The sequence below is a fragment of the Myotis davidii genome, unplaced genomic scaffold (assembly GCF_000327345.1).
Source record: "Myotis davidii unplaced genomic scaffold, ASM32734v1 scaffold78, whole genome shotgun sequence".
NCBI lineage: Eukaryota > Metazoa > Chordata > Mammalia > Chiroptera > Vespertilionidae > Myotis > Myotis davidii.
In genome coordinates this window covers 2011977-2026139 of record NW_006290305.1, presented here as the reverse complement: position 1 = coordinate 2026139, position 14163 = coordinate 2011977, and the positions used below count along the sequence as shown (strand labels likewise).

At 38.8% G+C, this 14163-nt stretch overlaps 1 protein-coding gene across 2 annotated transcripts in view; it reads left to right on the top strand.

Annotated features, from left to right (window-relative positions):
• Positions 1-9796, top strand: part of RNMT (RNA (guanine-7-) methyltransferase) — a 29280-nt gene extending 19484 nt beyond the window's left edge. For both annotated transcript variants that reach the window (XM_006763243.2, XM_006763244.2), the window contains exons 9-11: positions 174-275; positions 1894-1927; positions 5351-9796. In XM_006763243.2, coding sequence (XP_006763306.1) covers positions 174-275; positions 1894-1927; positions 5351-5388 — 174 coding nt within the window. In that variant the 3' untranslated portion in view covers positions 5389-9796. The remainder of the gene's footprint in view (positions 1-173; positions 276-1893; positions 1928-5350) is intronic.
• The last annotated feature ends 4367 nt before the right edge of the window (positions 9797-14163 follow it).

Sequence of the window (14163 nt, the reverse complement as noted above, 5' to 3'; positions counted from 1 at the left end):
CTCTAGGATCTTCAGCCAGGTTCTCTCGCTAGGTTCTGTCTCTAGGTTCTGTTGCCAGTTTCTGTCCAGGATCTTTTGCCATGTTCCGTCTCTAGGTTCTGTCTCTCGGTTCTGTCTTCTAAGTTCTGTCCTCGGTGTGATATTTTAACAAGGAGTTTGACTTGCTTCCTTAGCCATATCCTGCAAATGAGAATTCCAAACTTGCTTCTGAAAAGGCAGATGACTATGAACATGCAGCACAGTACGTAAAGAATAGTCAAGCAAGGTTACCTTTGGTAAGTTTTCAAATTTAACATATTTTCTGAAAAAATGAAAATAAGTACATATGGAAATTTAGGAAATTATTTCATTGGTATACACAGTGGTTCTCAACCTTCCTAATGCCGCGACCCTTAAATACAGTTCCTCATGTTGTGGTGACCCCCAACCATAAAATTATTTTTGTTGCTACTTCATAATTGTAATTTTGCTACTGTTATGAATCGTAATGTAAATATCTGATATGCAGGATGTATTTTCATTGTTACAAATTGAACATAATTAAAGCATAGTGATTAATCACAAAAACAATATGTAATTATGTATGTGTTTTCTGATGGTCTTAGGCGACTCCTGTGAAAGGGTCATTCGACCCCCAAAGGATCACGGCCCACAGGTTGAGAACCACTGGGTTTACAGGACGTGGGTTTACTGAGTTATAAATCAGATTCACATTAATCTGTTTCCCCTACGTTTTCATGACTTTTTTAACCATAGACTGTGGAATAAAACATACTTCAGTGAATTGAGAATGGAATGCTATATATGAAGCAGTAAAGATGGGGAAAATGTTAAGAGGCTTAGTTTGAGTTTTCTTGCTATATCATTATATCTTAACCTAGGTTCTGCTATCCCATAGATAAAATTCAGGGCTCATGAACCGATGATGAAAAATTACATTTTCATTTTCACTGACTTCTACATGAAGTTTACATTTTCTCTTATTATGAACACAACAATAACACAGTTGTATTATCTGTGACTTTGTCATTAATTGAAATTATATATATTTGCATAGCACATTTCTGCTGGCATCTTAGAATATTGTTTACATTAATCAATTCTTCAAAATTACATTCGTTGCTAGAATTGCTACTATATTGTGTTAGCCATTACATTACTATATCAAAATGTTTTTTAATATTTTGATAACTATTTTAAATATAATTTAGTTCCTTTGCATGATATGTACTTCATTTGGTGATTTCTCTGTAAAAACATAAAAATTTTATTTCTTTTTCTAGGGCTATTTGATGTTTTGAGATAGGCATTTTGTTTTTTTTATTTTCCAAGTTAAATGTACAAGCTAGATGCTTTTTTAGTTACACACAAATACCCTCTTTACACAAATTCACCCTTCAGTTTAGAAGTAGTGGTTTAGAGAATTTGGCAGGAAGGCAGAAGTATTGAGAGGGTGGTGTTAAAGGTTATAATTTATTTTATGTCAGGTCACAGTAATATTTATAGTAATTTGTATATTTATAGCAAAGATGGTGTTTGGACACCTCTGCCCATTATTGAAAAATAAGTGCATATATATAGAATTGACCCTTGAACAACATGGGGGTCAGCGGTACTGACCCCTTGCACAGTTGAAAATCCATGTATAACTTTTCATTCCCCCCCCCCGATTTAACTAAAGCCTTACTGATAACGTAAATAGCTAATTAACATATTTTATATGTTAAATGTATTATATAAAGTAAGCTGGAGAAAAGGAAATGTTTTATTGAAAAAAAATTTACATATACATGGACCCATTCAGTTCAAACCTGTGTTGTTCAAAGATCAACTGTACTTCCATATTCAATCTGAAATATTCTTTTCTTTCTTTCTTTTTTTTTGTAATTTTAGGGTACCTTAAGTAAATCAGAATGGGAAGCTACAAGTGAGTATATCATCAGTGTAGATTTACTGACATTTTCAAAGATTGTTTTAAAGTGATCATTAAAATCTGAAATTGAGAATTTTTTCTGTCACATTAGGTTGTGTATGTACTTAATTATACAAAATCCCTATTTATGTCCAACTCCCTGTTTGCCCAGCTGTTTAGTGCCAAGAGAAAATATATGCAGAATATTGTTTAATATAAACTTTTATGAACATTCCTAAACATTTTCATTGCCTGCTCATTAACTACATAGCCCTTTGTATTTGATGGCTTTACCTCAGCTTTGTATCGGAAATTATGGCTTATAGAACACTTCCATGTACTTTATTTGATTTTGGCCACTCTGATGTTGACAGCGAAGGCATAATAGATACTAGAACATTTAGTGAAGGAGCACTGAGTAAATATTTTAGAGGGTGGGAACAGGCCTGATATGGAGACACTGTAAAGTGAGGTACCTGTCTTTGGAAGAGAAGTCAGAGACCTGACAAATCTGTGAAGTCTTGAGGTTCTTCAGCAAATTGATGTTGAGGAAGTCCTACCTTACTGGTAGGATATTGGTAATACCCTTATGTGGTTGCCCTGAGGACTTAAAAGGTAGTTTTCACTGTTCATTTAAGTACTTGGTAATTATGTTGAAGGCATAAATACTACTCAAAGATAATCCATTTGATAAACATTGAGTGTTGACTTACGTAAAGTTCTATGAAAAGGCTTTAGGGAAGGAATAAAAAGGTAAATAAGTTATCATCTCTGTCTTCCAGGAGTGTACTATCTAATGGAAGAAACAGACAAAATAAATGCACTAGCTGGGCAAACAATTTTAAGTGCTAAAGTTACTATAATGGGAAAAATAGGTGAAAGAAAGTTTAATGAAAACTCCTGAAACCTGAGAAAAAAATAATACTTGATATTAGCAAGTGTTTAACGTGTGCCCAGGCACTATTTTTAGCTTTTCGTATGTTGTAACTCAGTTAATCCTCACAACTTTAAAGTAGACTATTGTTTAATTTATCTACTTTTCACAGGTGAGAAAGCAGTTAAATAACTTAGCTAAGGTCACAGTGTTCCATACTCAAAACCATGGCCTCATAGAAGCCCACAGAAAAGACATTTTCTTAGGACTTGCTAAATTGGATAGAGAAGAAAAGGAAAGAAGACAAATAGGGCCGGCATGTTGAGCTTGTCTCAGAATATTGGTGCCCTTAGTTGAAAAGGGATTGAAGCTGTGCTAGAGATAGAGACATAATCTTCTGTGACACCTGAGATGTGTGCATAAACCTACACAATTCATTTCCCCAAACTGGAGATGACACAGCTATCTTGGATATGCTACCAGTCCCAGAGCACAGTGTGAGGGCAGACAACTTGGTCGGAGGCTTTGATGGTGTGATGGCTGTAGCTTATAGCTGTATGTTTATATTCATTGCAGACTTTAATGATAGCATATAAATGAATTAGATAGCCCCAGACAGTTGAGGAGAAGATGGGTTAGAAATGTGAAAAGCAATACGAAAGGAGCAATGGCCAAATTGCAGTCAGGTTATAGCTCTCGGGATCACTCAACTCTTTGATAAGGCACACTATTGTAAACTGGAGAGCTTTGTGGGCTGGAAAGTATCTTGCCTAGTCTCACAGTCTAATAAATGTAAGAAGTTATATTTTGAACTCCTACTGGTCTAATCATTAAACATTTATTACCCCAGCCTGCTGCTTCTACGCAGATACTTGAAATGTGAAAGGGAAGTAGAGAATTGTTGCTGGGTTGCTTTTAGAAGTGGTTCAAGAATTGTTTCTTAAAATCCCAATTGAAATGCCTACCCAAAAAAGCATTTTATATGAGTGAGACTTTCAGAATGTTTGAGTTAGAAAGGAAAGTTACAATTGCTTCTCTGAAATCAGACACTGTATCTTAGTGGTTTTAAATGACTCTTGAGGTGGAAAGGACAGGACTGTAGGGGGAGGGCGGTTGCAGTAGGTATATAGGTATTTGGGAGTGGGTTGGGCAGGATTGCACTGCAACCTTGGAGTGCTGGGTAAGGTTAATGCTGGTCTGCTCTAAATCTTAGATGAATATTTAGATTACTTTGCTTCCTTATCCTCTAGAACAGTGGTCCTCAACCTTCTGGCCCTTTAAATACAGTTCCTCATGTTGTGACCCAACCATAAAATTATTTTCGTTGCTACTTCATAACTGTAATGTTGCTACTGTTATGAATCATCATGTAAATATCTGATATGAAGGATGGTCTTAGGCGACCCCTGTGAAAAGGTCCTTTGACCGCCAAAGAGGTCGCAACGCACGGGTTGAGAACCGCTGCCCTAGAAGCATCTACAGTGTTGATGATTATCCTGCCTGTTTTCTTTCCACCTGTCATTGCGCAAAATCAAATCAAATCAAATTGGGAACTAGCAGATACGGAGCAGATATAGCATGGCTAAAGTCAAAGTAGTGTTTTGGAAAGACTGGTATCCATACAGGCTGGGTTGGAAGGGCAAAAAGCTGAAGGATCGGGAGAATGTTACATGGCTGCCATCCTTCATATGTTCCTTGTTCAAAAGTCAACTAAAGGAGTGAAGACTCCTAAGTTATGTGGCCTGTCATCACTAGTTGAATGAAGTCCTAACACACACCCTGAACATCCTTGTGATGTTTTGATGATTTGTCATCTTTTCAGGTACTTTCTTACCATAAAACCTATTGGTATCATATTAAGAAGATATTGTAGGTGTGAACCTTAGGTGGGGTTCAGAATGAAGAACCTTAGATGCATTTAGATGTCTTTGAGTGAATACACATTAAAGTAAGAAATTTTATTTAAGAGAGAGTGCCCTTAGGGCTGGATTCATGGAGGACTATCATTATTGGGGCCAGATTAATATCTTTAAGCATCGATTATCATGTAACCTTTAGCTCACTTTCCTTACCAGGCCCTGCATCATAGCAATTTAGTTATTGGAATTTTAACATGCATGTTATATATTCCTTATAATTCTTCTTCTTAGTTTTTTTCTGAATAAAATTATATATATATATATACACATATATACATACACACACACACACACACACACACATACACACTTATACTGCTCTGGATAAAAAAAAAATTAGTCCTAAGATTTTTTTAGTTTTAATTTTCTTTGCTTTTATATTCTTCAATTTTCTTAAACTGTGTTTAGAGATTTTTAAAGCTTTTGAATTGGTCTTCTCGGGAGCTGTGATGTCGTCACTGAGTATACTGACATTTGTTTTCAAATAAACATCACATATAATCCCTTATCTGCTTTTTAAATGATTCATTAAAAGCTGCTTGAAGGCCTAAGAATTTTCACCAAATTATAAATAGGATTGAGATTGTTTTGTTTTCCCTGAGGATTTGATGAACCAAACTTTAACTTTACTTATTTTCTTTTTAGGTATTTACTTGGTTTTTGCATTTGAGAAGCAGCAGTGAGCACCAGAACCAGCTGTATTTCATCTTATACAGATTTGAATGATCCACCTTAGATAAATTTGTCAACTTTCTGTTTAATTATTTTAAATGTACAGGATGGTGCCAGAAACTCCAGTGTATACATTCAATATTTGCTGTCTGTGACAGATGAACTTTTGTGCGTGTATATAAGAATAAGTTGGGACCTTTGTCTTTAAAATCTATTTTTACTGTTCTAAGAATTCCATTTGCCTCTATTCTCTTAGCTCATAAAAATTACAATATGACTTGTTAAAGCTGCTGAACTCTTTCCACAGTGCTCTGATTTGTTTTGTCCATTTACAGTATTAAATTTATTGCAGTTGTAGAATTGATGAGGGGGTATAATAGTTTGCAAGTGGGTTCTCTCATTTCTATAGTTTTATATAGTGTTTTTCAAGATTAAATGGATTGCATATCTGTACAATTGAATGTAAGAAGTGTTCAGTAGGTATCGCTAAAGTAATAAACTAAATTTTAAATGGTCATAATAGTTATTAACCTAGAATTTTAGCCAGTTACTACATTTCGTTACAAATAGTAACTATTTTATTTGCTAATATGACACATTTCTGGAACTGGCTAGAACATTTTGGATGCCAGCACAGAACTGCTTTAGATCTGGAGGGCTTTCTCTGAAGAAATTCCTGCCAATTAATGTTTCTAGGTATCAAGAATATAATTAGATTTACCTTTCTTCATTGAACAAAAATACCATCGTTTTTTTCTCAAGATATAATAAAAACTCTCCCATGTAAACCTATTGCACATTATCCTCAGATTTAAATATGGAACTGCAATTGTAGGATGTGACTGTAAAAAAAAGCTGACCAACTTCAGATTCATTCTCCCATGTTAGATGTAGGTTATCGCGTTACATGCTATAGATCCGTTACTCCTTTCAGCCCAGAAAGAAGCAGCGGTATCTACTCCTCAGTTACAATGTACTTTGCATGGTAGCATCCAGCATCTCATCACCATTCAGAATTTGCATTTGCTATTTCAAAACCATTACAATCATCATGGCTTCTTGCTTGACTGCTCATCCAAAATTGACAGCTAGGTGAACTGTTGTCCTAAATAGTGTCACATCACAATTTAGAAAACTTGGCTATTTTTAGATTTAGTAAAAACTTGAACAAAGCAGAGCAATTACTGCATATTCTTTCAAAAATAATTTCTTTAAAGCACGTTTAGAAGACATTATTTGTCTAATAATCCTGAGTACTTGTTTTAAAAGTGTATTTCTCAGTTTGTTTATATATGTTATTGTTTATGGTGTTGGAATAGCAAATCTTTTAGCAAGAAACATGAATTACCTAATTTCTGTTTCTTCAGTAATCTGTCAATCACCAAACTGTTAACAGTTTACAAGAAGTAAGTCTTTTTCCCTTGGTGGTGATTGCCATGAGTCATTTGGGGAAATAAATAATAGTACTTCCAATTATAGTGGCTGCTGTTAGCTAGCTAGCTCAGATTTTTGTAATGGTGCGGAGGAGAGGGAGGTGGTGAGCTCTTAGTATTGCATATTCAGGTTTATTTTAGTTCTGGAGGAAGTACCAGAGAGTATTGTGAAAGTTCAGTAGAAACGAAAGCTTTATTATTTCCTATCATTGTTCATTTAATGGTCTTAGTTGAGTCTAAGCAAATAATAAACCACTTTTAGCCTCCTCCTGCTCTTTCCACTCCATGGATAATTTGGGAGAAAGGAAGAATCGCCTAAAGGATGGAGTAACTGTTGTAATAGAAAGCAGAGAGAAAAGCAAGGTCCAGGGCCGTGGGTAGAAAGAAGAAGAGATCCGGAATGGATGGAGCAGGGCTCAGGTCTGAGTGAGCTGCTGCGTGTGCAGGAGAGGCGCCGTCACGCCTAAGGATGTGGAGTTGTGGAAGTTGCCCTTTCCCTGATCTTAGTTGGCCTCATTACCTTCTCTGCACCTGTATTAGGAAAAGGTGGCCCCTGCCCACCGTCACCAAGGCAAAAGCTGGTAGGACCACCCCTCCCCACCACATACACCTGCAGTCTAAATATTTGGTGATTTTCCATTAAAGATATGGCTTTTCATTGTCAGATCAGTGATGTAAGTGGTTCATGGGAATGGCCGCAGGGCACTCCCAGACCTGCCATTCAGTTTGTCCTCTGAAGATGAAAGTAGAAATTAGGGTAAAGCAGCCATTTGTGGAAAGAACACAACCTGAGATTGGAAGGACTGCTCTAGGAACATGGAGTATGGTATAACCAAGAATACTCAAGTTGAATTCTTTGGGCCTAGAATAGAATATGCTTAAGGAAAGGCCTTACTTACTAGCCATAGTGTTGAGGGAGAGAAATGGCAATTCCAGCTGCATTCAAAGGGGCGGTGTCCTAACCTACAGACAGCACGAAGCCTGGAGGTAGTAACTGCTCTTTCTGTGTCTACCAAGCCTCTGGTTCTGGTGTAACTCCCAAAGAAATTTGCCTGAAGGGAGAGAAGGCATTGATTTAGAGACTTTGACCTCTGTTAACAAATCCTTATCATTATGGTTTCCTGACTTATCCCCTCCCTAACTTGGAAATTGAGGAAATAGGATTGCGGTCTACATTTGTGTTAATAGCATAGATAGGGCATCAGAAAAGAGGTTTACACTGGGAGACAGGCTTTGAGGCGAGGTGCAATGTTGATCATCATTGGAGAGGCAGAAAAAGCGTCCGCTATCAGCTGTTCAGATTTCCAATCCCATTAGCTCTCTTGGGAATTTATTCTTTAGCCTTCATAAGCGTCTTGCCATTATGTTATTTTGGTATGTCTTCAAGTATTCTAATGTAGATTGGGCTTGTGTAGGGGTAAGAAAATGCCAGTGTGAATATTCTTGTGGATATTCAGTAGGACATTATTTTTCACTGCTGATAAAGTGACTCTTTGTTGTCTACCTCAGGCATTGATGTATCATGAACCAGTTACTGCCACCCTCTCTGGATTTTTTAAATAGAAGCCAGATCCAGGGACCAGGGCTGTATAAAGTACAAAAATGCTTGTGGCATTTACTGGCCCTTTGGTCAGCTAGGAAGCATAGGTATATGATGTCATCACTTCCCTAATTGCTATTATATAAAATACTACACACCTCATACGAAGTTTCTTCATTTTCCACCCTCTGATAGCAACATTCCTGATTCCTTGAAGATAACAGATGCAGTGGGTGCTACACTTATTTAATGGTAGGCTTATTTACAGATATATATGTGGCTGGAGATGGCCAGGCCACCTCCTCCACCTTGTGTCCTCGGTTCCTCCTTTGCTCCCATTTAGCCCTGAAGCATGTGTGCCTGCTCCTCACTGCAGTTCTGAGCAAGTGTGGGACGCCCAGGTTTGCCTGGAGAGACTTAGGGTCAGTCCCAAAGCCCTCTGCTCCCTGAACTCCCGGGCCCTGCTTCCTTGGGGACAGCAAACCTTGGACAAAGTCAGCTAACATTAAGCACCTGTCTTATGTCAGTCACTTTTCTAACTTTTATGGGGAGCTCATTTAACCCTTATAAAAACTGTATGCCGTAAGGATAGGGCTAAGTTTATTTTGATGAGGAAACAGGCACAGAGGGGATACAAACTTGCCCAAGGCAGAGCCAAGATTGGAACATCCCACAAAACCCAGTCAGGCCTGCATTTCAATTGCATGTTATATTCCTCCAGGGGTGTTAAAAAGGCTCAGATGACTCCTTGCCCATCCATCCTGCAACTTGAAGTGTTAACTATTGGGACACTCCATCCTTTTGTTCAAAACTTATTTAAGTGTTCTCTGAGAGGAACATTTACTACCAAGTAAGGCTTTGGGGCAGAGAGCAGGGGAACATTTAGGCACTAGGGGATGAGGGGAGAAGGAATGATCATCAGGCAGGAAGGCAGTCTTCATTTCACATTTGGTAGACCTACTCCTTCAGCAGTCGGACCCATTGCAGGTCTAGGTTAGTCCGTATGCTAGTCAGTGAGGGGTGCTTCTCTCCCCATCGCCATTGGGAACTGGCAGGACTTGAGAGTGTAGCCAAGGGGAGAGGCCAAGAGAAGGAATCATTTCTTCGTTCAGCTTCGTTTTAGCCTCTTATTGAAGTGTAAGAGTGATTTTTCACAAATGAAACACATGAACACTCTGTAGCCAGATCAACAATATTACCAGTCCCCTCGAAGCCCCTCCTGCTCCTCTCCAGTTACTACCTCCCCACGGGAACCACTATCTTAATTTCTAAGAGCACAGATTAGTTTTGTCTGGTTTGGGAAATTACACAAATAGAATCAAATAGTATGTATTTTGTATTTGGCTCATTAACAATTGTGAGACTTTTATTGCATGTATTTGTTCATGGTTCATTCTCGTGGCTGTATAGTATTGCACTGCAGAATAAACCACATTATTTATCTGATGGATGTTTGGTTCGTTCCCAGTTTGCGAACAATTATTAGTGGTATTGCTTCAAATATTCTTGTACATGAATTTTGGTACACATGTCTGCCTAGGGGTGAAATTGCAGGGTCACAGGACATACAATATTTTCAGCTTTGCTGGATCCTTCCAGCCAGTTCTCCCAAGTTCCAATTGTCCTGTATTTCTGCCTATACTTAACGGTGTCTTTTCCTTTTTTTCCTAGCAGGCATGTAGCAGTATTTCAGTGTGGCTTTAGTTTTATTACACTGATTATTAACAAGATTGAGTACTTTTCATATATGCTTATTGGTCTTTAAGTATCCTCTTGTGAAATACCTGTTCAACTGCTTCCCCAATTTTCTATTGGGTAAACTGGCTTTATTCTATTAACTTGGTGGTTTTGGAAAATATATTTATTCTGGATACAAGTTCTTTGTTGAATGTATTGTGTTGTGAGGATGTATTTGATGAAAAGAAATGCTTAATTTTAATAGAGTAAAAATTACCAGTGTTCTTCATAGTAGGCATATTTTGCTCAGGAAATGTTTGTCTACTCCAAGCTCATGATTATGAAAACTACCAAATCCATACATACCTGAGGGTGTCCTGTCTGGGGAAAGAACACTGCATTAAGAACTTTGACAGTGGTTTTTCATCACAGATGGTTGCAGTGTCTGATTGCCCTGGCCAACCTGGAATGCTGAAAGATGTTTTCTACAACGTTTACCATTGTGCTATTAATGCTACAGATGTCTGAAGCTTCTACCTTCCTTATGTTTGGTCTTTCCTTGAAGTTGACAGTGATCCCCACACTTAGAATGAGTAAGTCATTAGCATTAGATAAAACCCGACTCCCTGGGTTTATTAATTGGAAATTCCTTCAAATTTTCAAGCACTGGGGGTAATTCAGAGTTCTTCACGCCCTGTGAGTGCCCAGTAAGTGATGTAAATATATAAACGTATTTCTCACCAGAATATATACACAGAATTATGAAGTACTATGCATGCTGTTCATGTGGCAGCCTTTTCAACCTTGCCAAATTTGTTAATCCTTACCCAATGTTCAATTTTTCCAGGTCCCTTTAGTATCTGGCTACAACTCTCCAAACTACTAGTTCCAGATTTCCTCCCTCCTGACTGACTCTGGCTGAGAACTAAAACTCCATACCCAGACTCTGTGTTACTTCACAGCTAGTGCCTTCCCTAGCGTCTGGGGAGCCCTGTGAGCTGAAGGGAAAATACCATTCTGTGGCAAACAGGAAACGGGGATGAGTGGCAAATTCTGAGAGACTGAAGGTACAATTGGACAATGGCCAGACCATAGATGATAATAGAACTCTGACCCACAACCTCTGCAGTCATTGACTACCAACTTCTCTATGTTTGCCCCATCTGTACCTCTGGACCAACCAGAGCAAGCCAAATATGCTCCCCCATCCAATCACAGGAAACTGCTTCTAAGTAACTCACCTTCAGTCTCCCAGTGCCACCACTGCATACGTGGATCCTTCCTTTCTCACTCTAAAATGTCCCCACTCCCCTGCCTGCCTTTGAGTATCTGCCAGATGCCTGTGAGGGCAACTGACTCCTTGCTCTAGTAAGCGCTGAGTAAAGAGCCTCTGCCTAGTCTCATTGGGGTGGCTTTCATGCGTTCCCACCACTCCCAGAAAATCATGTGAACTTTACTTAGAGGGAGTTATTGACTTGCCACATACTTGAGATGGCACTTGAACTATATTTGTGAAAACATTTAAAAAAAGGTAGACTTGTGGTTTCAGCTCCAACATATAAAGAACGTGAGCCCTTCTGCTTTTCTAAGTACCTGTGTGATTACATTGATTCCACCGGATAACCTAGGATAATTTTTCCCATCTCCATATCCTTAATCACTCACATCTGTCAAGCCTCTTTTGCCATATACAGTCACATATTCAGAGGTTCTGGGGATGAGGATGTGGGCATCTTTGGGGGGTGATGACTAGACCGAATGCTGGTTAATCACATCCACAGAAATCTATTTAGAGGTTTCTGGGAAAGGTTTTACGAGAAGAAACTCCTCTTTTCCCCGTCTTGGACACAGTTTTGGGGAAAGGTGATATTGTAGCCATCTTACAACCATGAGGGAACAAGCCTAAGGACAAAAACAAAAGACAAAAATGTTTGGGTATGTAAAGATATTGATGAGCTGCTTGGTTAGCCTAGATTGGAACCATCTACCTCCAGGCATCTTGCCTTATAGATGTACTTAGGGATGGGGGCTAGATCAACATTTTATAAATATAAGAATAGATACTATTAAATAGCCTCATACATAACAAGTATTTACAGGGAGGCAAGACATAGCTCTCTTTAAATAAAGGGCCATGGAGGAAGGGCCACAGGTAGCCAGTGGGGTCTGGGGAAGGAGTGACTCCTGCAGTACCATCACATCTGGCAAGGGCCTGAGGACAGGAAACCATCTCCGCTTGCACATGGAATATGCAGAGGGCCCGGTTTGGATCCATCCTGTCTTGAGGAGGACTTGGTGACCTGCCAAGCTTGTGGGTTGCTATTTCTTTTCCATTGCCCAAAGATAACGGCGTCTGGGTATTGAGGATCACAGGCTCAGGGTCTGTGAGAGCCTCTGTTTTCAGGAAAGCCCAGTAGATAGCCAGTCATTTGTTTTAATGGTGTATAGCATGAGTTCAGAAGGAGCAGTTTCTTGCATTAAATGCCTTGAGCAACATATGGCCATAATATGTGGACCTGAGGCTCCAGGAGGCCTGAGAGGAGAATGCCAAAGCCTCAAGAGTGAAGCCATTTTGAGGACACTAATAGGAGTGCCTATTGTTTTCAATTGGGAAGTAAAATTTGTAAATTAAAAGGTTGCCACCAGAACCCAAAAAGACTAATAGATGTTGGATGTGTCCATAAGTGTGTCAAGCAAATCTCCTTGGGGGAGGAAGTCCTCAATGCAATGTTCTACCTGTGTCCCTGGGGAAAGTGGTTGCAGTGAAGGTCTTCCCTGCAAAGACTGTGCGTGAGGGCAGAGCTCTTAGGGTGCCCCATGGAGAGCGTGGAAAAGGAATATTGGGTCCTTTCAGGCGTGAAGGCGAACTGCAGCTGAGAGGCCGTGGAAACGATCACTGAACACAACATATTAGCCAAATCTGTAAGAGAAGATATTTACAGGTTGTTGATTGGATAGAATCAGTAATTTTAATAATATTGACTATTGGGTATGGGGCATTAAGGGAAGGGAGCCACAGCATTATGTTTGCAGTCATCCACCAAGAAGCACCATTTATTCTTTTTTTCCAGGTTTAAGAACAGGCAGACTTGGGCTGCCAAATGGACAGGGAGTCAGGAAAATCACCCCTTTATTAATGAGGTTTTATATACTGTACTAAGTTTTAATCCTTGAAGGCCCTGTTTTCTCAAGTAACTACTTTATGTTGGGTCATATTAACTATTTTAATTGGGCATCCATGGGATCCCATCATATGAAGTCAACTTGTAGGTATCAAAGGCTGACTTTAATTTCAACTTGTTCATTAGATTAGAGCTTCTATGCCCATTATGGGATATTTTAGGGCAATCAGTATCATGAATATGGGAAATTTAGGCAAGGCTATACCTATTTTTCTCTATATTTAGCCTCTTTCCTAAGATTACAGGGAATACAACGTTTAAATTTAGCCCTAGCCAGTTTGGCCCAGTGGATAGAGTGTCAGCCTGTGGACTGAAGGGTCCCTGATTTGATTCCAGTCCATTTGATTCCAGTCAGTTGCATGCTCAACCCCTGGCCCTGGTTGGGATGTATGTGGGAGGCAACCAATTAATGCGTTTCTCTCACACCAATATTCTCTCTCTCTGTCTCTCCCCGTCCCTTCCATTCTCTCTAAAAATCAACAGAAAAATATCCTTGGGTGAGGATTAACAAAATAATAATAATAATAATAATAATAGTAATAATAATAATTTATTTACTTAGTGGAATTTGCAGGTATAACTATAATTTGAGCCCCGGTATGTATTAAATCCATAAAATTTAATCAACTGTTGCATTATAGCAAATGCTGGAGTTAATTTAGAATCTAAGTTGTAGAGGCACAAAAACGAATCAGCACTCTAATTTTAATCTATTTTTTCCTTTTTATTTTTTAAATCTTTTTGTTGAAAGTATTACATATGTGCCCCTTTTTCCCCATTGACTCTTTCTAGCATCCCCCCCACTCCCCTCACCTCAGGTATTCCCCACGCTATTCTCTATGTCCATGGGTTATGTACATATGCATACAAGTTCTTCGGTTAATCTCTTCCCATTCACCCACCTTCCCTCTGAGATTTGACAGTCTGTTCCATGCTCCTACGTCTCTGGAGCTA